General features: G+C 45.6%; 1 protein-coding gene across 1 annotated transcript in view; it reads right to left on the reverse strand.

Moving 5' to 3' along the window:
• Nucleotides 1-4240: 4240 nt before the first annotated feature.
• Nucleotides 4241-24779, reverse strand: part of CHP1 (calcineurin like EF-hand protein 1) — a 225055-nt gene continuing 204516 nt past the window's right edge. The window contains exon 7 of the mRNA XM_069638857.1: nt 4241-6607. Coding sequence (XP_069494958.1) covers nt 6554-6607 — 54 coding nt within the window. The 3' untranslated portion in view covers nt 4241-6553. The remainder of the gene's footprint in view (nt 6608-24779) is intronic.

Below are 24779 nucleotides of genomic sequence, written 5' to 3' on the forward strand. Positions count from 1 at the left end.
GTTTTGGAGTTGGCTTGCGATGAAATGTTCCACGATTCTGGTGAGGTATAGTAAGATAATGATGGGGCAGTAGTTTTCCAGGAGCAAGAGGTGGAGGGATGGTTTCTTGAGGAAGGGGAATATTTGTATTTTGAGTGTGGAGGGGATAGTACTATGTGGAGAGAGGTGGTAATGTTGACTTGGTGTGGAGCCAGTGTGGTGATGCAGTTTGTTGCGACTCAGCGTGGGCATGCATCATCCAGAAAGTGTGCTGGTTTTGCTTTTGCCATGAAGGTGTCCCAGTCAATAGGGTGGAATGTGACATTTATTGGATGGGTTGCGAGTTGGAGGTGTTGGGACTGCAGAGGGGTGTCTTGTATGAAGTTTTGCTTTTTTGAGTTGATGTAGTCCATTCAAGAGTTACATAAGGAGGTGGATGGGTGGGGGTATGGAAGGTGTGGGCGATTGTTTGGAGAGTGACGTGATGGTTTATTGGGTTTTTGTTTTTTGAGGTGGGGCTAGTTGAACTAATGCCTGGGGGGGTGGTGGAAGGGGGGGTATATGTAGTATTACGGCTGGGTCTTGTGGTGGGCCAAAGCTAGGACTCTGACAGCTTGACATGTTTAACAGACCAGTTTTACTAACACAATAAAGAAAGTCCCCCATCTAGCATTACTGCTACAATGGGGTTCCCCATCGAAGAAAGTAAATACCAAAAGGTGCTTGTCAGAACAGCTTACATAATACAATACTATGCTTTGGCCAAACCTGAACTACCTAAATGTCCCTACAACTTCAAATAAAGGAAGCAAAAGTAATACTGATAAATATTCTGACTTCGTTGGTTTGTTGGGTGGTGCTCGACTCCATCCTACTAAATTTATTTCAAAACTTACTCCTCAGCTTCCTGGGTTTTTTGCTTCTCGTCACAGTTGCAACAAAGTCTGCTAAAAGTGAAATAATTCTTCTATGGTTTGTCTTCACAGTCTTTATAATCCACAGAAGAACAACTTAAATCTTCTTTCGAGACTCACAAATTGCTTTATTCATATAAACAGGACAAGATGCTGGGTCCTTACATATACACTCTTGACAACCTTTACAAGTGTACGTCCCCTTTGTTTGATTAGGTTTTGTAGCATTGAAGGTAATTTTTGTATACGCTTTGGCTCTCCCTTTCAGAACAGTTCACATTGGGGGAATTTCTGGGCGTCTCCTGTAGACCTATGGATTCTGCTTACCAGTGTTGATTAAAGTTCTTATGCTTTTCTAAATAGCTTTCATTATTTGGCCGACTCTGCCCTCTGTGTCCCGACCCCATCTCTCTTGCTGGCGAACAAGCCAGGTCGCCTAGACCCCTCCTTTTGGGTCTTCTCTGCTTGGTTTGACTCGTGCCTACCTCTGGGTATACTCCCCTGGCTCTCCCCTTTTAGGATATTTATATTGTGCTCTGCTTTCTAGGGATCCTTTTAGTCGTGAGGGATATTGGTTCCCCTTCGTCAGGTCTTCTCTGCTTGGTTTGACCAACACCCACTTCTTGGATTTACCCTTCTGACGTATCTAGTTTTGGCATTCTGAACTTCCCGCGGCTTGTTGTAGAGCTCAACCATCATCCTCCCGCTCTGGCTCACACACTGCATTCCTGCTGTTCCGAGGTCTTCTCTCCCGGAGGGCCGGTCGCTCAATCAGTGGCAGGTTTCCTTCTCAGGATGCAGATTTCATTTTTTACCACCGGGAGCCTGTTCTCCAGCATGCCGGTCTTGCACCAGGTTGGTGTTGAGATGACCCTCGGATAGAGCCAAGAGCCTTGATTCTGTGGCACTACTAGGCTGGACAGAGGCTCAGCTTCACCTTACCTAGATGGCCCTACAAAGCTGAAACACGTGTCTGGGATTGCATATGCTAGTCTTGTTCAGAGGATAATTGCCTGGCATTTCGGGGCTGGAATGCCCTTGTGGGTGGGACCAAACTGATCTGCAAATTGATATTTTTCCTATGTGAATGGTTCAATGAGCAGAAACGTGGGTGTAGACCCTCCGGAGTGGAAAACATTCCAAAGAACAGGTTGTTAGAAACCAGGTTCATCCTCAGTAGAGGGGAACCCACACTCTTGTTTACTGTGTCTGTATTTGGTTGGGTGGCAGGGCGAGCATGAAGGGGATCGCAAAATGGTCAGACAACAATATCCAGAATCGATTTTGCACAGAGATATGTTTGCAAGAAAGCACAAAATCAGGGGTGTTGCCAGCTGTGTGTATGGGGTAAGATGTGTTGGTGAGTTGATACGGATGAGCAGTGCGAGGATTTTAATCATTATAGGTTTGCTGTCTCAATGGGAAATGCCTGGGTTGAAATCACCAGGGTAAATATTGGTGCAGGGGGAGCTGTGGTTGTTAGTTATGAAGTCAAACCATTCCGTGTGGAAATTGAGGTTGTGGGTGGTAAATGAGGTGGATGAATGTGGGGCGCAGGTGCGATGAGGGGAGCAATTGGGAGATTTTGTTTTTATAAGCCATTAAGGTTTCATAAGAGGACCCTCTTGGCTCCCTGCCCTGAAGGCTGGGTCAGTCTAGAGGACTGCTCCTCTGACTATGCTCTGCGTAAGAGGAGAGAGTCTTGCTTGCACATGAGACCGAGAGGCTCTTCCCTACATGCTTTCATGGGGTTCATAGTTAAGCATTGCAAAATGCTTTGACAATTATTAACATACTAAATGTGGAAATTGAAGGCTGAAAAAACAGAGCAACGTACTTGTCATGGGTCACCCCAATCCGACGGAGTGTCTCGTCCCTACAGAGATCATTTGTGTTTAAAAAGGCATAGTTTCGAGGCTGCTATATAAATTGTGGGGAGCCACAGCCTAAGATTTGGTGCATGTTAGTTTGTTCTCAGGCCTGCCCTGATTTGAAGGTTAAGCTGCTTGGGCAAGGAGAGGAGACAACATCTAGGTTATAAATAAAGCCTTTGACGGCACAGCCATTTTTTGATATGCAGGCCTGTACAGAAAAATTAAATCTTACACAGAAAAAATGGCTAAAGCAGCATTTCTCAAAATCTAGTAACTTCACATGCTGTTCGGAGCAATGGCAAAGATTCAAAGGGGACCTCTAAATGGATAGTCTTCACTCAATATTTTCTATGGAGTCTTTTCTAAACAAACCACTGCAAAGACAGTTAAAAAAAATAAAAATTTAAAAAAGTGCAGAAATGGTCATAAATATAATTATGACTGCTTAAATTTAATTATCAGGCACAGCAAATTCTTTAAAATCCTGCTAGGCTTGCAGGTCGAGCAACGTAGGTTTACCTACTTGACCTCTGAAATGCACTCGACACATGGCGACCTGTGCCAAATTTTACTGGCTTTCTGTAAAATAGTGCATTTTACCATAAGCCTACTTCACGTTTGGCGCCCTTCTGCCACCCAGGGGCCAGTGATCCACAGTGAAACCTTTGACATTTACTGCAAACAAACATCCCTGAAATGTACTGTACCCACCAGCACAGTCAAGCATACTTTGCTTCATAAAGAAAATGCGAGCGGTCGAGCAGATTTTGATAGGCCAAACTATAGAAAATTCAAATGGCGGTGTTCATGTGAAATGCTTCGAGGAAGAGGAATTGAGGTTTCATGGGATCTCCTTCCTCTTCTGTGCGTGTTTCTTCACTCACCAAATCGGCACTTCCATTTTTGAGAGGCATTTGTATTTCATGTTGTTTGTACTTGCCATATGGAGTTATAATTTAAGGTATGTGTTAATGCATTTATAGAGCGCTTTCAGCAAAGCGATGCAGAGAGAATTAAACAAAAACAGATAAACAAGGTGGTGGATGAGATTAGAGTGGCAAAGGTCAACACGAGGGAAACAGTAGATGCAATCTAAGGATGCAAAAGGTAGAAGGGAGGGAGTGCTGAGCAGAGGGGGCATTACAAAGTGTGGAGTCAGTAAGTATAAGGGGGGGGAACGTGATTGGACAGAGGAAGCTCAAAACAATGGAAAAAAGAGGGAAACATGATACATAGGGCAGAGGGATACTGTGAGCACATTTAAAAAATAATGCAATGTATGGCGTAGTACATGCACCAAAGGAGCAGCTCAGCTGGCGCCATACATTACATACAATGTAATTGGGGGGCGGAAATAAGCCACCCTCATATCTCTCCCCATTAACACCACACAAGCTCACAGGAAATCTACTTCTTTAAAGACTTAACACGGTTTGCACTCCCAACACCTGATTGAAGTCCCATTCGGCCAGCAACTGTTTAAATAGAGTTTTATTTCAGCTAGTTACCGTGTTTAAATAAAATATGATGGATTGAAGCATTTTGGCGTTCAATCGGATCGGGCATAAGGCACGGCTCTTATTACAAACATTTTTTTCTGCAACACATAACATTTGTATGGTATGTCTGTATACTTTCAAAAAGCAAACAATGTAGACTACCAAATTAACATTTATATTGGCCTGTGCGTCCTATTGGTTCTTTTAAAAGTTCCTATTTAGCTAAGTGGTGATGAAAATCTGCATATTTTTCCATGAGTAAAAACAGTGTCCTATATTTTATTTCCTAATGTTTTCCAACTATGCCCTCCATCAGCAGCTTTGAGACATGCAGTGAAAAAAGAAGGGGCAATCCGATTATTGCAATTTTTACCTGGTGGAAAAATGTGTTAACATTTGCAGTAACTAATTACCCCATTTTTTATTAAATTACCTCAAAACTCGTATGCAGGGCCTTTTGCCCGTTTAATCCACTCCCAGTTTTGCATTTTGGAAGGTGATTTTTAACACATTCATTGCCAGAACAAATTCTACTTTTTTTCCTCGAGTCCCTCTCGGTTTGCACAGTTTAATTGGAATGCCAATAGTGTCGTGTCTAAAAACCTAGACCCCACACTTAGCCCTTCACTTTCTTCTCAAATGGAGGACGCCATCTCCAAAGCGGTCCACAAATAATCCTGTGTTTGTGGCAAAGCTGGTCTAGTCTACCATACAAAGTTAAGACCTCATTCTACAGCCAGCAGAACAGAACCTGTCCAGTTTGGACCGGAGGAAGAAACAAAAAAGAAAAAAGAAAAATTGATTTTGGCAACAAAACATCATTATGTTGCAACAACTCAGTTGCGAAAAAGGTTTGATCCATAAATGGAAAGACAGTATCCCAGCAAAAAGCAGCAGGCATCACCATCTCCAATTCAATACAGTAGTGAGGCCAGGGTGAGGTCTAGAGCAAAGCACTTAACGCCTTAGTTGGATGCCCAGCTTTCAGGCAAAACAAGCAATCTCCACCACAAATAACTATAGAAATAGTATTAGAAAGTACATTGGCACAACCAAATCAATACAGAACACAGCATTATCAGGGTAATCTGCTTTTCGCACTGTTCAAAATTCCCCCTTCCCGTTTAATAAACTGTCATTTACTCACACCAAAAACAGATTGTCGCTGATCAACTACTGGTCCCAAGAAAACCATGGGACAGAGAAGGCCCCTCACAAGAAAGATCAGTACAAGCCTTCACAAACACCAAGGGAACAGGTACTAGTGACAAAGTGCGCTCCTAGAGGAGACGTGTGCATCGAAGATATCGACGTTCCCACAAAGTACTCGGTTTTACTTCCTGTGGGCATAGAACACAACCCTATTCATAGGATATAGAGCTCTTTCCCAAACCTGTGTTGATAAATATACTTTGCCGAGTAAATCTTCACGATGGGCCCACAGTGCAGGAAAAGGAAGGGCACTTGCTAGCAGTAGGTCTCAAATTAACGAAAACCTCTAAATACTAGCGCATTAATGCAGGCTAAATAGTGTTTTGGGGTTTGCATATTTCATAAAAGTTCAGTGTTTCCACGTGGGATATTCTGCACTGCATATATGAGGGTTTTTATCCTCGCCAATTTCTTTGAGTAAGGCCTATGTGAAAGTCAAGCACCCTGACCGTGCCTAGTTTCAGCTACCATTCATTTGCACTGCAGCTGTTTCTAACACTCATTCATTAGCAAACATAAAATGAGAGCCTTGGACATCACAAAGACATTTGAAAAAAACACATTCATCATCTGCCCAATAAAGAAATCATCATCAGGTAAGCGCTACTTGGGAGGGGGGGGGAGGCCATGCTCGTGAAGGGCAAACATTCCTTATGCGTTTTACAGTTTTTCTTTTTACCACAGACATACTACCTATGCTCCAGATGCAGAACATGGATGTGGGCGCATTAGAGTTACTTCCTACTTCTTTCTGGATAACCAAAAGGAAGAAGCAGCCTTCCAAAGGAACTACTCGATAGACCCCTCATAGTTCTACAAGTAGTGGTTTTAGGAGACCAGCACTTGTGCGCGAGAGCCTCTCGAGAGATGGTTCAGCGCACATTTTCTAGCACCAAGTCTCTGGCTACCTTGTTGGCCTCAAAGATGACAGGTTGAAATGTTCAAATTTAATGGTGCGATGCGTTTCAAATTAAAGGCTTCTTGGTCTGGCAAATCAGACAATGGAGAGATGAGGTGAGGTGGCGGCAGAAGGCTTTCTTCCCCGGTCATTGACACATGCGTGGATTTCCTTCCATCAGTGTAGGAATCGGATACTCATTTTCTGTTCAACATCCACCTTCTCCAAAACCTAAAAAAAAAAAAATAGAAAATTGACAAATACCACGAGGCTGGGTTATTTCAGAAATTCACTCAGTACTAGAGTGTCAGTGCTAGACAAGTCAAGCTAATCCCAAACATGAAATGCTCATAGTTCCGGCTTTTTTGAGTAATGCACCAAACGAAAATGTAAATCCCCAAAACCAAAACCTAGAACCCCGCCTTTCCATCCCCCAACCCCCTTCATTTAGCCGAAATGTGCATCAGCCATCCTTATATACAATTGCCAAGTTCACCACAATTCGGCAGGTAGTTTACAAAGACTACTGAAAACAAGCTTTATTTGTGACACACCTATAAGCATCTATAATTAAAGTTGGTTATATTTATAAAACCGTTACCTTACGAAACGTAAGTTCAGCCTAGCGAGGTAAATCAGAGTCTGTGTTCTAAAAGCAGGGTTCACAGTTAAGTGCCTCGGTAGGTGTTTAATTTAAAAAGTCTCCCTAAAAGAACAATGGACTCAAGCCAACATGCAAGTTCAAAAAGTCAGACATTTTTGCAGAAAGAGTTTCTCAAAGAAAAGGTGGTTCCCCTAAAATTCCAACACATTGAGAGGCCCCAGGAAGACATTGCTGACCAGGACTCCACTGCCCGCTGCCAAGGAAGGGCAATGTTAGAGATTAGACTATATGCCAACTGCTTCCCCACAAGTTGGGTGAGGGTGGAAAGGGGGGGGGGGGGGGGGCACCAAGAGTAGTAAGTACACCTGGCCGCGGAACCTCAATTCGGACAACTACACCACAGGTCATTAGAAAATGCTGGGGACCACTACTTATGTTTTTGGTCAGGTTGCATGCAGTCCAGGCGTTGTAGGCGCAGTGGCTGAAGCAGGTGTTAGGTTTGGGTATGCGTCTGGTAGGTGACAGTTCTGATCTCCCAAAGTGGATGTGGCTTCAGATATTCACCATCTGGACAGAAACGACTACCATGCGCAACAACCACCAACTCCCTTGACAAAAGGATTACCCCCCCTCCCCACCCGCACACTGCATGAGCAGTATGTGGGTGAAGGCACCATGCTCAGGGTGTCAGGTGGGCTTGGCTGTTAGTGGAGATTTAACACAGGCTCCAGATAGGCCCATTTTCGCAGTAGAGAACAGATGCTGCAGGAGATGAGGTTCTTGGGCAACAAGTTGAGGAGATGCCAAATGTCGATCTAGGCAAATGTGTCCAATGTAGCACTTAGGCCCACCAGGCTGCAGGCACACTTCCCATGTTTCACTGACAGCGGGACAGGACATGGGACTGGTTATGCCCACTACTCTAGGGAGAAGATCTTCCCTGGTTGCAGACGGTCCAGATGTTCCACAGTGGTTGGCTTTGGTGATGCTTGTTCATGAGCAGCAGACGTTCTGCTTTCATATGCATGGTCTTCGTTCTTCGGACCCTTGGTTCCAGTGGGTGACCTCCAGAAACTATCCAAAAATCCTGGCTGGAGGCTGCTTCAGCCCACCAATTGGAAGAATCTGTGCTATTCAAATGGCTAGTGGCTTTCCAAACAGACAACCAGCTGCCTCGCGTCTGCCTAGCATTAAACCACCCCTAGGTGAAATGTAGATAGGGAACGGACCATCTCAATCCCAGTTTCAAGCTGTTCCAGTCACACACACTACTAACCAGGAATCCAAGACTGGATCCTGTGAAAGTGCATTACTTTACATGGGGGTTTCCAGCCTCAGTGAGCAAAGGACAGGACGCATACTTCGAGAAGCAGCCACTCAGTAAATACTGGAATTGGCTTATTGCTGTAAAAAAAGATTGTGCAGCAGAAAAAGAAATGTCCAAACACGGTTTGCACCATTCCAGTGAAAATCTTAAAAAGGTAACAAAATATACTAAACAAAAATAGAAAGGGCAGTGTCCCTGTAACACCACACAGAGTGGCTTGTGTTACAAGGTGCCTTAGGTACCAAATGGTACCCCCCCCCCCAAATCCCCAAAGTGCGCTGAACAGGTAAGTGTGGCTAAAACAGCCTCCCAGCCCAAAAGGAGCCAGAATACTAAGTCAAAGAAGTATATGATGGGGTTTTCCATTGAAAATCAATGTAGAAATTGTTCAAAAGGGAATAATTTCCCTAGCAACCACTTAAATAACATTTACTACATAAAATTGCAGTTTCTTCAATTAAAACTACATGCCAAAATGCAGTAGAGTAAACCTTTTCACACCTTCAAAAGCTTACAAGGAATAGTGGAGAGAAGATTAAATAAACTCCAACGTCTAAGAATCTAGCAATAAGTAGGTGAAATAACTGCCTCTCCAATATATTCACAGCATGGCTGGTTTTACAAAATAAAGAAAATAGCTTAGTTTCAGGACTGACCAAAATTGTGCACCTCACAAGTTCAAACAGGATACCCATCCAGTCAAAAATGGAATACAAAATTAAGTTCCACAGGCTCTGCCAATAATTACCTAGAAGAATTACACAGCGGAAGAACAATTTAAATCTACAACAAAAGTAAAAAAACTGACCCTTTTGATATTGGTCTTGGGAATGCAGAACTTCATACCAGTGGAATTTCGTATCCACGTCACCAATTTGTATCATGAACATAATTCTTTTTGCGCAGACTCCCAAAGAAATTCTGGTTGTAACATTGTTTCAATGATGGGGATAGGAAAGCAGTAATAGAGAGGACAGGTCTTTAGAAGTTGCGTATCAGTGCAAAATGCATATGACAATTATGCAGGAAGGTACATAATACCAAAGCATCTGAAACACTGGTGTTGGATGCCTTAAGGCCGATAGGGAAGACACCAGTCTGGTGTCTCAGGTGACCAAGATACATTTCCTAGACCAAACCGCCCTCCCCCAGCACCGCCGTAAAAAAAAAGGTGTCCAGCTGCCTGCGATATTCTTCAGTGTGGGTTACGGTTGAACATGCAGGACAAAAGAGGATGTTTCAAGACCTTAATTTTCCAGTCTAATGGGATGCAATGATTGATGGGACAGAATTTGCTCTGAGTGCGGTGGTATTTTAAGGCTTTTATTTCATGCTCAATAGCCAAGCACTCTAGTTCTACGACAGCATTGTTTTTCTCCTCTGTTAACAGCATGTGGCGAATATGTGGGTTGCATTGCTCGTGGCCCATTCTAGCCAGAGTTCTGTGCCCAAGCCTACTTTGGATGAGCTGGTTTGTAGAATAAACTTCAATGTAAAGTCTGCCATGACCAACCAAGGGGACTGCATAATGCAGGGGACTGAAAGGCTCTTGGCACAGACGGGTCCCAAGTTAGCCAGGAAGGCTGGTCTGATTTCAACTGCTCTGTAAGGGGTCCCACTTCTAGTGGATAATCTTTGAATAAACCTTGAATAGTAGCTCACCAGACCTAACAAGGCCTGTAGAGTTCTTTCTTGGTATCCGGGTTAGGCACTTTTTGAACTGCAAGGCATAAAATAAGCAGTGTCGCATAGCAATTTGCTATGCAATTCTGAAGGTTTGCTAATCAATTTGACACTTGTGTAGCAAAGCTTGCTATTTAAGTTGCCATGTTAATTCAAAGCACAGCTAGCCCTTCATTCTTCTTTTCTCTGTTCACTTCAAGTGCTAATGGAGAGAAAGTGCAGCAGTAATCATCTCCTCCACTCTTAAGTGGCCTGTGTGGGTGTGCTAGGCAGAAATGAACCAGAAGTAATATGGATGATGGCTTAATAAAAGTACCACTAAAGCTAACTATATCCTGTCTGGCAAAGACCAGTATGTGTTCACTTTATATATTTTTAAAAGGCAGTCATGCAATTCCATTCCTAAAAATGTAAATTACATAATGCATAAGTATAGTATTGACACTGTAAAACATTACATTGTCTCCATGCATTACAGTAAAGATTGGGTTAGTGTATCTAAATCTATATTGAATTTTGATGAAGATGCATCATATTGACAAGTGAACACTTCTGAAAATGTACATGATCACACAAGCTTTTAATGGCAAACCTAGTTCTGTAAATTGCTGGTTGCATACATTTGTGCAATTGCTGCTCGACCCATGCGCTGATACATACTCATTCACTTTCTATTGTATCAGCCTTTTGCTTTATACTAGCTACCCTGAAAGCGAGATGACAAACTACAATATGACATTTGGCACCTAGTCTGGTGTGCTTTTTAGCACTCACATAGCACTTTATGACGATTTGCACAATACAATCCTTTGGTACTATTTATTCTCATCTAGATTGCATAAAAAGTATAATTGGAAAGAAATACAGCTATTACCCCTGACTGCAGCAGGGCACACTTAATGAGGCTTAGTTAGAAATGTATGCTATTCTATAGTTGTACTCGCTCTTCAAATAGATAAATTATTCGAGTTTTAGGCAGCACCAAAGTTGTATGCGATTTACAATGCATTTCGATTCGTTTTATGATCTATCATGTGTCATTGTGATTTTTTTATACCATTGTGTGTAATTGATGAATAGAAAATATGAATATGTAACTTCGTACTGACCGAGCCGATCCCCTTTCTGAACGCACACCAGAGTCGGATTGATTTCTCTTTCTATTAGTATTTTTCTGTGCGACTACGTTCTTTGGTTTTTTGATTTCATACGCTCCCCAGGTCCACGATGAAGGGGTCAGCCATCCTTTGGTTCTAACACAAACTACAATATTACACCTAGCCTGCCCAGTTTTATGCTCGCTACGCATCCACTCTGCGTAGTCTCCCTTCTTTTCTCTTACATAATGAATACACAAAGCTGACTAGATGTTTACACAAAGTAGTGATCAGCATTTCCATCCAGTTGCTACATCTAACAATCTACTGCACTACCATACACCGTAGCAGGCATCCAGAGCTCAATGTGCTTTATAATTATGATTGAATTATATATTTGCACCTTCAGGAGACAGCGGGCCAAGCTTTTTTTTATCATTATCTATTTGTGTCCCTTCATCAGCTAACCCTTTACAATTTACAGACCCTCATTCGCGGCACAATCTTTTCGCCCACTCGCATAGTCAAGTAGATTTTATGAAGGGTTAGTACCATTTGCAAGGGATGTTTGAAAATTTTATTTAACATGTACTTTGTTTGCAGTAAACTTCAAATACAAGTTTCACTGTACATAGATGGCCTCTGGGTGGCAGCAGTGTGCCAACCATAAAGCAGATTTGTAGTGACATGCACAATTTTACAGATATTGCATTTGTTGTCATCCGTTGCTATGGGTTGAGTGCATTTCTCTTATTTTGAATAGGTAAAATAAGTTACCTGACCTGCAGGTTTAGCTGAATTTTAAATAATTTGCACGCTCCAACTGTTTTGACTAATGTCTTATTTCATCTGTATGCAAAAATGCTGTATTGTTGTTCATTTCATGTATACAGTACAAATAACTTCTGCCGACATTAACAATATTAGTACAAGATTGCTAATCAAATGGGTCTGTTTGCTAATGAATACAATTTTAGTTAGTAAACTCTGCTAATTATTTTTTGAAATCTAATTTATGCCTTGAACGGTGGTGCTTTTCTGCTTGGAGTAGCCTATACTTCACTGCACACAGAATGCTAGATATTTTAAAAAGGATTGTGCAAGGTGACATTTCGCCGTTAATTAATCTTTTATAACCAAGACCAGTCCTTAAGTGCAGGACTGGGATTCGAACCTGTGTTGCTATGTGATGTCTTGCTAACAAGACACGCGTATTGCCCCCGAGCTATCCTCCCAACCTTGCTTTTCTAAACACATGGGACGGCCAAGTAGAGGGGGCATATTATTTCTTCCCTAGTTAATGAGAATGTGAATAATGACATCATTATGGGGCAAAAAATGTCATTACAATCTAGTAGTCCGGCAGTAAAAGTAACTTGCCACCTCAATTCTTCACATGCAACACAGGACACAATTTTCTAGTCGCCAAGAGTCAATCCCTAGTCAATGGCTAGTGACAAGCGTAAAGTTTGAGGCTGCTCATTAGAGGGGAAATAGTGTCTTGGTACTCAGTCCATAAGTCGCAGAAGGTCACAGGAGATTTGTGCAACCCAAGACATGATAATTGAAACAATGATCAGGGGTAGAAAAGGGCACATTTGCTCTATCCTCAGGAGATGGAGACACTTGCCACCAACCACTGGTAATATTTCAAGGTGTATAATCACTGAGGAGGTGGCCAATCGTTTTAATCAATTCATCCACCTGCCGCAGGGGATATGCATGGAACTGTGACTGCTTGTTGACGTTGAAAAGGTCAATGCAAAATCACCTAAAACATTGGGGTTTTCGGCCAAGACTATCAGGGAGGATTGTTAACTTTGGAAGCGTTCTAGAACTTTCTTGGTTCTCCTCCTTCGCAAGTAGTCTGCAAGCTTAGAGTAAGCGGTCTAAGCAAATTACTCCAAGCTTTAATTCTAACTAGCTTCTCTGGGTTCGAGTGTACATGGCAGAGAAACATCCGATCCCTACGGGGCAGCTCTGAAAATGTAGAGCAATAGTCTACAAAATCTCTTGTTAAACAGCACAGAGATTCTTATATACAAGAGTGGAAGTCACTTGGTGGAGGTGACATGTGCTTGACCAATCTTGTGAAGTTCAGGACAGTCTGGTTGCCATCTTCCCTTTATGAATTACAGCCAATTAACATGATACATTGTGTCTCTCTTGCACCCATTGCACTGTTGAACTCTAGTTAAGGTCGCCCAACACCTCTGACTATATAGGGCCTATATCACAGTGCCACAAGCTTCTTAGCAGTAGGCAATAAACCAATGATCAGATTGCCCCCACCTGAAATTGTAGAAGTCTGCTTTTTCTGGTCAGAGGAATTTCCTTAACCCTTGGGATTTTCTTAGATTCTGCAGTACTAGTTACAATACCAGAGATATTCCATCCCTTGTTCCTTGTACAAAGTGAGCAGTTTTCGCACCTTGATCTCTCCATTCCTAAGCTTCTCTCATAATAAGTTTGTCCAGAGTTTGTCTTCCATTCACAAATTTGAAATGGGTAAATCCAGTGGAGACCTGCTGTGTCTTATGAACTGCAAGCAAAACCCAGCAAAGCAATTCTTCCCATCCTCCGTCACTAAATTCCTAACAAATCACTTTGGTTAAACATCTCTAGCAACCTAACAGTTTGTGGTCTATATACAGAGGTGTGTATGGTTTGAATATGCAGCAGCTCTTTAATCTCGCCCATAAACTTGGATAGAACGCTTGTGCCCTTGTCAACGAGGATTCCCTTAAGAAAACCTACCAGGATGAAAAAGGATACCAAGTGCTTCCACATTTGTTGGGAGGCATTCACTCCTAGAAGGGAGGCCTCAGAATATCTTGTAGTGTAGTCTACTATGATTATGCTATACTGGTTTCCGGTTCTTGAAGGATGTAGAGTCTGTGGTGAGGTCCCATGTTTGGAGTAAAAGAGGTGACTCCCCAGTCCATCTCTAACCTGGGGTTTTTACCATGGCCCAATCTGGGTTGTTCAGAATCATGGTGATCCCTCCATTCCCCTCACTCTTCTCAGAACCACCAGTATGATGGGGTCAGAAGTAAACTTGTAAAGGAGATCAACAATCACTGTATCCCTTAATGTCCCCAGTAGGGCAAACTCTGTGCAACAGATAAACAAACACTTTGTGGAAGAACTGATGCAAATGGGGCTACCAGAGAAGTCTCTTAAAAGGTGATTGTTACCTCCAGGACCTCTTGACAGACTCCCATTTGTAGGAGACTGCACACTTTCTGCTTAATGCATCTGCTATGACGCTCTCCTTCCATGGAGGATGAAAAGCAGCTAAGCAAATGCCATTGTCCAAGGCCCAGAACCATATATACCTTGCCTCCATGCAGAGAGTTATTTACACCATCCATCCCTTCTTCTTCAGGTAGTGCTTGGAAGTCAGATCTTCTCAAGTGCCACATGAATTTGTCTCTTATGGATGGCTAGAAGGCATTCAGTGTCATCCAGATAGTCTAGAGCTGCAGTAAATTGCTATGTGCTGTGCTGCTCTCAAACCTCCACTGTCCACTTATCGTAGGGTCATCCAGATGGGCTCTGCGAGGACTGAAGGCACTAACTATGGTCTTAAGACGCCGTTTGAAAATTGAAAAATGTCCGACATGTCACACACATTTGGACCAATGAATGCACAGTAGCTACTGGAGAGACCACATTCACAGTTTGGCCTCTGGTAACAGAAAAATACAGGAAGATAGGAGATGCAGGAATCAGAGAAAAGCAGACAGTGGAATCCAAGATCAGCTCTAAAAGAGTTGGAACATAAACTGGATGTTGGGGGGCGTGGGTGGCCTGTCCTGCATAGGAAAAGACTTGTTCACCCAATACAGCTGCCAATTAACTAGCATGGCTGAGATGGAAAGAAGTCTTACTGTAAAGCCGAGGGGAAATAAATTGCAGCTCCTTGAGCAGCTGGTACATTTCAACCAAATGTTCCAACACCATGTCTGGTGAACGAGCCAGACATTCAAATACAGAAAGTCATGGATACAATTTATTTTTAAGGGGTACCATGACCGCTAGGGCTGTAAAAGGAACCTCTCTCATTTAGGTGGATATGGACATGGAAATAAGTGCCCTGAAGGTCCAGAGATACCAAATATTCTCAGAGGGCCAGCACCTGCAAAGTCTGGGAGAGAGTCATATTTTTAACTGACATTTGAAAAAAATTAATTGAGATGTAAATTCAGCTAAGATTCACAGAAAACACACTTGTGGACTGGGTGGGTAGCTGACTTGTAACTGTACCCTAACGTTTTCACACACAAAACAAACAGGTCTGTGATTTTATTTACTTTCATTTGATGTTGTCAATATGTACAACCTATATTGCCCTCCAACCATACTAGCTATGCCCTCCTGAGGTGACTACGCCATAGGTTGCAGTGGTGGGCCGCTTATCTAGGGTTAGGGAGAGATGGAAGAGGCTTGCCGTGTCTAATCAAGGCAATGGGGGGGGGGGGGGGACTGCTCAGTAGCACAATTAAAAAACACACTTCAAAGGGTGCCAATACTAAACCCTAACAAGTGATGGAGGCCATACAGGTTGGTCATAATTAGCTTTAATTATCCTGTTTAGAGACCCCACAGTACATTTTAAAAACAAAAACTAAAAACGAGGCTCAAATAATTCACGAGCTGTATCTAGCGTGTGTTTAGTGTTCCCAAAGGCGGTCTCCTTCGTGTTCAGGCTACCGCAGGAACCACAAAAGGGACTACCGGTTTCAGTGGCATATCTAACTGTTACCACTTTCTACAGGGCCACGGTAGCATGATAGGAACCGAAAGAGCAAGCTGGGCTGGGGATGATCACTGCATCTGCATATGGAGAGATCGAGGTGGGGGTGAGGAGGTAAAGGGGTTGGGAGACAGCATGTTTGTTATTTTCCCTCGAGACACTTTCACAAATACTGTGTTCAACCCTCTGGGACGCTTTGTGATACATCCTTGCCCCATAGTGCAGCGTCATGTGATGCCTCAACTCTGCGTGGTGTTTTAATGCCTCTTCAGGATCGGGACTCCTTCGTAGTCCGGGAAGGACCCAAATAAATGTATTGTTGAGAGGCAGATATGCGTGATTCGTGGAGGGATATTTATCTCAAGTTTGTACTAATTTAGTCGTGCAACAACATTTATGTGCAGGTTTTCAGTACAGGGGAAGGGGGGGGAGAAGAGGAGTGGTCTCCTGCCCGCTCCCCCGGACAATGCAAATCTTACCTTCGATTTCAAAAAGAGGGTGCGGCGGAAGAAGGCTGAATCTCTGGTGCGCAGTTTTAGACAGTATATATATATATATATATATCCCTTCTGGGATAGGGTTGCAATCATGTGTGCGATGACGCGTTGCACTCAAGTCGTTGGATCCTCCATCTTGGAGTGTCCAAAGACTATGAGGTTCCAATGTTAGTCTCGGTGACCGGACATACTCGTTCTCGACCACCTGGGTCCTTCACATATCTAGTTATGCACTGCTGTGTGTCTGTTATGGAAGTAGAGTGTTTTGCTATTTTCAAATCTGCACACAAACACTCTGATTAAGTGTTACCATATTGGATTAGGATCCATATACTTGCTATGTTCTGCTGCTGTTCTGCTTAAGCTGTACTCTGAAAGGAGTTCCCTGGTTGTGTTAACGCTAGGGTTTGGGTGCCAAAGTTGCTAAAGGGTCCTAGTACTTTACTGGTATGATTGCAATCGCTGTCCCAGGACGCGAAATGTCTGCTGCAGTGCAGTGTGTCTTGAGACCATGATCCTCCTGCTGCGGAGCACCCATACAACATTTGATGCGCATCATGTGAGACGTGTGCCCTGCTTGTGAACTTGTTACACGCAGTTCATGTCTGCTTAGTTATGTTTCTCTGTTTGTTGGGCGATGTTGTTCCCAACAGGGTCATTGGTGGCTTAAGCTCCCGTCTTCTGGTTAAAAAGCTGTCCATCCATCTCGGAATACCAGGTTGATGATCCTTGATCATTACTAGTCATAGCCCAAAATAGTCAAAACTCTTACAGGGTTGCCAGGGTTTACCAGCTTGTGCATTCACGAAGGCCAAAGGTATCTGTGCTGAGGTGGAAAATCCATAACTGCTCTTTAAAAGAGTACAGCCTGCAGGTTGCCTCCTCTACAGGAGAGCAGGATTTGTTCCACTTAAGTCCAAGTAAAGTCAGACGGGCCATGGCCTTTGCGCATGCGCATAAAGTGATCTACCAGAGGTGCAGCGATTTTCTTCGTTCTAATACAAGACTAATGTTCCCCCAGGCAAATTTGCACTGGGCGGGTAGTCATGCCCACATATCTTAAATTGCATGGACACATAATCTGATAGACAACATTGCTGCTATTGCAGTTGGTGAAGTGTTTTTGTAGCCATGGGTGCCTCCAGCCTATATCTATGGTTGTGGACCTCTTGGTTAGTGAGCAGAAACTGCATTGTCCACACGGAGCGTGGCCTACTGGACCATGTTGGTTCCACAGGGTGTTTGGAGTTTATTCTATTGGCTCTTTAAAATGTGTTAAGCGTCTCGTAGATTGCGCTTCCTTTTGAAGGCAAATCTCAGAGAACCAATTTCTAACTTGCCTACATTAAGCAGTGGCCATAGTCTTGTCACTTCCTTCTTGATTATATTTAACCAAGGGAGAGGAACTGAAGACGGCTGTGATGGTGTCAGGGGCATCAGTTCTCCATTCATGTTCAAGGGTTATGTCTCTCGGGATGTTTTTTGTTAGCTTTTCCTCGCATGTTTGACTGTACGTCTCGGGTATCCCCGATTAATTAGCTTTACTGATAAGTTTGTTGATTGCGCGTCAGTCGCTCAGGGTTAGTGCAGTTCCATCTACATCACAGAAATTGCCTGAACGGGAGATTCTGTCTCAGACTCATGGGAGGGTAGCTGTTAAACAGTAGGAGAGAGTTTCCGGTCTGTCGGTTTGTTAAATACCATGCTTTTGATTCTCCGGTCTACGGAACCAAGGATCAAGTAGAAAAAGTTCACTTGGGATCTGCTGATCGTATCTGAATTTCAAGAACATATTTCGAGTTTGTCCACATCATGAATTCTGCGAAGTCTATCTCACTGCTCTCGAATATCATGAGGATGTTGTCGATATCTCGCCCAAAGTTTGTGTCATGATTCCTGCCCCTCCAAGATGTCAAGGCTGGAGCCAGGCCACAATCACCTACATGGCCTTCAAGGGCCTCTCCATCCCTCCAAAGACCCGCTTGGAGTCAGACTTGGCGCTTGTGGCACCAGACTCACTCACTCCCATAGGATAACATTGGGGATTGGACTTTTAGTGCATTGATGGGGACAAGATGGATGCCCCCACATATTTCGGTTCCCAGAACTGCATGTGCAGTCTAGTCTTTTGGGTGTGGTTCAGCCCAGAGGCACCTGGGATACCCAGAGACTATTTAAGCCACACCCAGGCTGAGAAACATGCTTTGCGTTTTCTGCACCTGCAGCGTGACACTCAGCGTGTTCGGATCGGTCTCCAGTAGGCCTGCATCTTTCTTCTGCGCTCAGCTCCTGCAAGAACAAGAACACTGTTAGGAACAGCCTTACCTTGCGGCGCTTCTGCCCATCAGTCATCGCTACTTCTGTTCTGCGGGCACCTTCGGCGGTGTCATTCCCATCCCGGCACGCCGCTTCCTAAGGAAAAGGGAAAAGAACAGAAAAAAGGCATTAGTAAGCATTCTGCAAATCTCCCGCTTATTTTTAAATACTGTACGAGTTTCAAACGCTTACCTGAATCCCAGCCACTCTGGGGGAACTCTGTCTCTGGAACTTATCATCCATCTGCAAGAGGGAAAAGACACTCCAGTTAGTGTGGAAACATCTAGAGGCGCCGCATACCGCGCTTACCCACCACATTTGTTCTTCATAACCGGCATCCACGCTGAAAACGTTGCCGCACCTAAAAGGCACAGAAAAAGAACTCAGTTCAATGCAAATACGAAAGGGGTGCATCGTGCTCTCACTCACCTTCAGTGCTACTCATCTCAGCAGCACGCCGCCATCCCCGGATTCTGGCCATCATCTAAGGAAGGAAAGCAACAAAGTTAGAGAACTGTTCAAAAGGCTCATTATACTTACCTGTCGGACTCTTGCCAGTGAAGTAACTAGGCAGCAACGAGCCCGCATCAATCAACGCGCCCCTGAGCTGAAGGCAGGACGGAGAGCACACTATCCAAGAAAACAAGGTGAGCTGTGGATGAAAGAGAAGGGTTGGACCCCGGGGAAGAAGGGGTTCAAGCACACAGAGACAATAGGGAGTTAAACTCTACCAACCCTGTGTTTCAGGCCCAGTCTCCAGTCGAATAGCCTCCAGGGAAGGGTTCGAGGTCGTAAGAGGTCAGAACAGGCCGAGTGACGTCCACGTGGATACCAGGTGAGTGTTACAGTTTGACCTGATCAGTAAAGGGATTATTGGCATCGAAGAAATCCTTCTCATAGATTAAATCATTTTTAATCAGGGCACTTTCTACTAGTTGCATTATAAATGTCACTGGTTTCTCTAGGGGGGGGGGGGGTTCCATCTGCGAGTAGCTTGTCATACTTCAACGTCCCGTCCCCTTTCCTCCATACGTGTGACATTTCCGTCCTTTGGGACGGGACCAGAGCACTTTTTTCCAAAAAGCATCAAAAATTGAAAGTGTGTCCTCTTTTTACGCGGAGTACCGACTGCACACGGCAGTAACCCCGCCCTCCTGAGCTCCGCCCCGCGCATCGCCCTTCAGTACTTTTCTCTGCGCGGTCGGGACTGGACGCACTTGCATCTTCGGGGTTTTTTGTTCCCGTTGTTCTCTCCTGCTGTGGTCATGCGGTCGCATAGTCCGTCTATGCCGGAGCGTCTGGGATTTGTGTCCTGTTCTTCGTGCGAACGTTGCTTCGCTAGGGCGGATCCCCATTCTCTCCGCTTGGAGTGTCTCTGTCTGGGCCATCGCTGGGATTCGTGCTTCTACTGCGATTCCCTCTTCGTCTGGGCACTCCAGCACCGTCTTCTCCGGTGGGAGGACATTTTTCACTGCATTCCTACGCCTCATCTTCAGCTTTTCATCGACGAAAAGCTGAGACGTCCGGTAAGTTCCTTACTTTTAAGGGCGTCCCATCCAGGGGACTCCTTTCCGGGGGTCTTCTCGGTCCGGAAGGGGCTCTAGTAGCTCTACCACCAGGATTTCTCCTGAGGTGCCTCACAGGCCTAATAGGCGTACCAGAGTTTTCTCAGAGGGTTCCCACAACAGGCCTGCCAAGACCGGAACATGTTCCGAGGTTCACCTGTCGGGTGCTAAACGTAGGCCCAGTTCGTCTGAGGCTTTGGACACAGGGTTCGCTCCGAGGTGTCCGTTTCTGGAGCTTTCCACACAGACATTGGGGTACGCTCTGAGGCTTCCATTTCTGGAGCTTTCTGTACCAAGCCACGGCTTGAAGCCCCTTACAAGGGAGTTATACATACCAGGACGAAACCAGAGGTTCGTCTACTTGAGGCCAAGGTCTGGACCAACAAAACCAAGAGACCTGCTCCTAAGGTGTTGTCTGTAAGGGTCATTCTTCAGTTTTCCCATGCTCATCACGGTAATACTGGTTCTGTCGTGGTGCAAAGAGGGCGGTCATGCACTGTAACTCCTGTTACCGGCTCTGCCGAGGTTCCTCCCTTGGAGGCTAATGTTGGGCCACCTCTGAGATGTCAAGCAAACATCCAAGACCCCCCCCCCCCACCCCCCCAGTACCGGCTCGGCTGAGGATCCTTGTGTCAAGGCTAAATGGTTACTTAAGTCCCCTGACCAGCCTGTGGAGACAATTGCCTCAGCTGTACATGTGACGCAGTTCTCTTCAGGCATCAACAAAATGGCACCCACCCCTCATGGTCCACGGCTGCCATTTTGCATCCTTCCTTTACACCTAGGTTCTTGACGGCGGGTGCTGGGAATCTTAGTTTTAGGGCCGAGCATCCTTTTTTGCCTTTGGTGGAATGTAAAAATCTGTTCCGCCCTTCTTATGACTTGTGTGCTCGGATGCCACTGCTACATACAGTCTCGCTTTCTACTACTTCAGCTCCGCTGATCTACGCGGACCCGATTGGTGGTGGGCCTTCCTGGCAACCTTCCTCATTGCGTTCGTGGGGGCACGCCCCTTATGAGAGGCCTCTGCCTACCCCAGCGCCTAAGCCTTCATCAGAGGATGCGTTTTTTGGGAAATTTCAGAGGCTCATCCATTCGGACCCTTTTAAAGGAATACTTTAAGGGTCTTTTCAAGGAAATATACCCTGATGCTACGGCGCCACCTTCCACTCCAGTGGCTCCGCCGGTTGTACCACCTCTCCCTATCGGTCCACCTCCATCTCTTCCGCCCCTATCCCAGTTGTCTCCAGTAGAGAAAACACCAGTGGAGCGTGATAGCAATTTAAAACCTCTGGCAGCCCAGCCGCCTGCCAACGATCCGTTGGATGACCCTCAGGCAGATCAGGATAGCAATGAGCAGCCCCGCTCTGTCAGAGCATTCCATGACCGGGTTCTGGATAGGATGGCCCCCCCGACATTCCAGTACCCGAGGCCCCCGCTCTGCAGGAAGAGGTGCTTTCCGGAGCGGTCACCTTGTCACCTCAAGAGCGCACCGGCCTGTTCCTCCAAAATAATGTTTTGGCTGAGACCCGTAAGGTCTGGGATAAACCCCATACCGGGTTACATATTAATAAGAGAATCGACGCCCGTTACAGGCTTCACACCTACGAGGAGATAGCCTTGGCGTCTTGCCCGCTTCCTTCCTCAACAGTGGTAGCTGCGGGCACGCTTCAATCTAAGCTGGCCTCTGTGAGCTCTACAGCTGCAGCTCAGATTCTTTCCAGGGAAGACAAAATTCTGGACTACTTGGACAAGAAAGTCTTTGCTAACTCAGCACTGCAACTTCACCAAGCAAATACAGAGCCGATTCTGGCAGCAACTAATATGAAGCTGTGGAGGGAGTTGGCTGATTTCCAGGAGTGCATTCCTTCGGATAGGCTGGACAAGGCCGGCTTGTCAGAAGCTAGGGTGTTGGCACAGGATATCCTGGAGGCTGCGGCACACCATGTGGATACTTCAGCTCGAGGCCTGATGGTGGGCAGCGAGACCTCCCGCCAGGCGTGGCCCCATGCGACAAAGTTTTCTAAGGAGGCGCAAGAAAATGTTCTGGACCTTCCGCCGGGCACGCAGAACTGACCCTCGGTTGGTGGCACCCGTCGAAAACAACGTGGTCAGTTTTTCTCTCGGCCTTCAGCCTCCTCTCCAAGAGCAGGTAGTCTCCCGGCCAACAAATCTGCAAAATGATATTTGTTGTCAGTCGCACAAGACTCTGGTGGGAGGACGAATCTCGTCTCATTTGGAGGCGTGGAAGACCATCACCGATGATCGGTGGGTTTTGTGCATCGGTCGGGCGGGCTTTCGCTTGCCCCTCCCCCTATCCCACCCTTCAATCCTCCCTCAGAGCCGAGGTTCAGAAGCTTCTAGACCTCAGGGCGGTGGAACCTGTTCCCCCTCGGGGAGCAAGGGGAGGGCTTCTACTCTCGACTGTTCACGGTGCCCAAATCCAACCAGGCTGGCCTGTGCACTGAAAGCGTTCCAACCATCCATCCATCCATCACGAACCGGGTGGTCTGCGTCCGCACAGACAACTCGGTATCCATGTTTAACATCAACAAGCAGGGTGGTACCACCATCCTCGACTTTTCCCAGTTCAATATTTCTCTTTCCCAAGAGAAATTCAAGATGATCACACCCTGCCAAATAAAATACTCTAACATGCACATCCTGATATGGGGGGCCACATCGAAAGTATCTGCGGTTCTCCCTGGGAGTGGAGCATTTTGAGTTCCGGGTGCTTCCTTTTGGTCTCACCTCTGCCCTGCGTGTCTTTACGAAGATGTCGGTCAACCCAGCTTTCCTTCGGCTACAGGGCGTTCATATATATCCGTATTTGGACGATTGGCTCCTACGTAGCCCTTGTCCACTGACGGCATTGAGCAGTCTCTCCTTCAGCTCTTGTTCCACCTCGGGCTTTTGGTGAACTGGCGGAAATCTTCTATGACAGTCCCACAAGACCAGATCTTCCTTGGTTTCTGTTGGAACACGATCGACTCCAGGGTGTATTTGACGGCAGATAGGATTGCAGATCTATTCAACACGTTTCAGCTCTTCATCCAGTCAGAGCACATGAAGGCTTGGTGGTTCCAGAGACTTCTGGGCCTCATGGCTTTGTGCGTACTTGCTCTTCTTGCTGGTCTCAAAATGAGGCGTACTCAGCTGGCTCTTCAGAGCTCTTGGTCTCAGGCTTTGGACTCTGATTCCAAGATGATCCCAGTTCCTTCCTGCATGATAGCAGACCTTCTATGGTGGTCCTTGACCAGCAATCTCATGGTGGGGGTCTCTTTTCAGGAGCCCTGCCCACAAGTGACTTATTACCACGGACTCCTCCCTCCTAGGGTGGGGAGCAACTCTGGATCATCTCCAGGTTTTTGATCTATGACACCGCAGGACAGAGTTTCATATAAATCATTTAGAACTCCTGGCCGTTTTTCTGGCACTGAAAGCGTTCCAACCATCCATCCATCCATCCATCACGAACCGGGTGGTCTGCGTCCGCACAGACAACTCGGTATCCATGTTTAACATCAACAAGCAGGGTGGTACCAAGTCACTACCCCTTTTGGACCTTGCCATTCAGATGTGGGCAGGGGCCATCCAGCACGGCATTTGGCTGCTGGCGGTGCACATTCCGGGGCAACTCAATGTGACGGCAGACTCACTCAGCTGGCAGACAGTGGCCCACTGTGAGTGGGAACTGAACTTGGATGTTCTCTCAAAGATCTTTCGCCAATGGGGCACTCCAGAAGTGGACCTTTTTGCGACTGTCACAAAGGGAAACTTCCTCTTTATGCATCGAGGAACGGTCTCGGGGCCTCTTCTCTAGGGTATGCTCTCGAGATACCGTGGCACAACATGAAGGCATATGCCTTCCCGTCTCTTCCGATTCATCCGTCACTCTGCAAGCTCAGGAATGCATCGAATTGCACTCTCCCGTTCATAGCTCTTTGGTGGCCAGCCAGAGTCTGGTTTTCGGAACTTCAGCATCTGTCGATTTGTCCTCCGATCAGACTGCCGCTGGTTCCCAACCTGCTTCACCAGTGTGATCAGCAGATGTGGCACCCCTCCCCACAATTATTCAGCTTGGCGGCCTGGTGCCCGAGTTCAAATCCCTAGCGCAGTTAAACCTGTCTGAAGACAATATGCGCATCATCCAAGCGGCCAGGAAGCCTTTTACAAGGTCTCAGTATAGGAGCACGTTTTACCGGTTTTGTCACTGGTGTCTAGCTAAACAATTAGACCCCAGACATGCTACGATTGACACTGTCCTTTCATTAATTTCTCATCTGGCCACTTCGGACATCCATGTCCTATCCTGTAGGACTTACTTGTCGGCTATTGCTGCCTACCTATCCACTGATGACTCCTTTTTCTTTGACGAATCCAGTCATTAAAAGGCATTTTGCGGGCTGGTTACATCTTTTTCTACCTGTACGCAATCCTCACCCAAAGTGGGATTTAAATGTGGTTTTGAACGCCTTATGCCATAAACCATTTGAGCCTATAGCCAGGACGGATCGGAAGTACTATTCTTGGAAGGTTGCCTTTTTGATTGCAG

This window comes from Ambystoma mexicanum, chromosome 14 (genome assembly GCF_040938575.1).
Source record: "Ambystoma mexicanum isolate Mex_15411 chromosome 14, UKY_AmexF1_1, whole genome shotgun sequence".
Lineage (NCBI taxonomy): Eukaryota > Metazoa > Chordata > Amphibia > Caudata > Ambystomatidae > Ambystoma > Ambystoma mexicanum.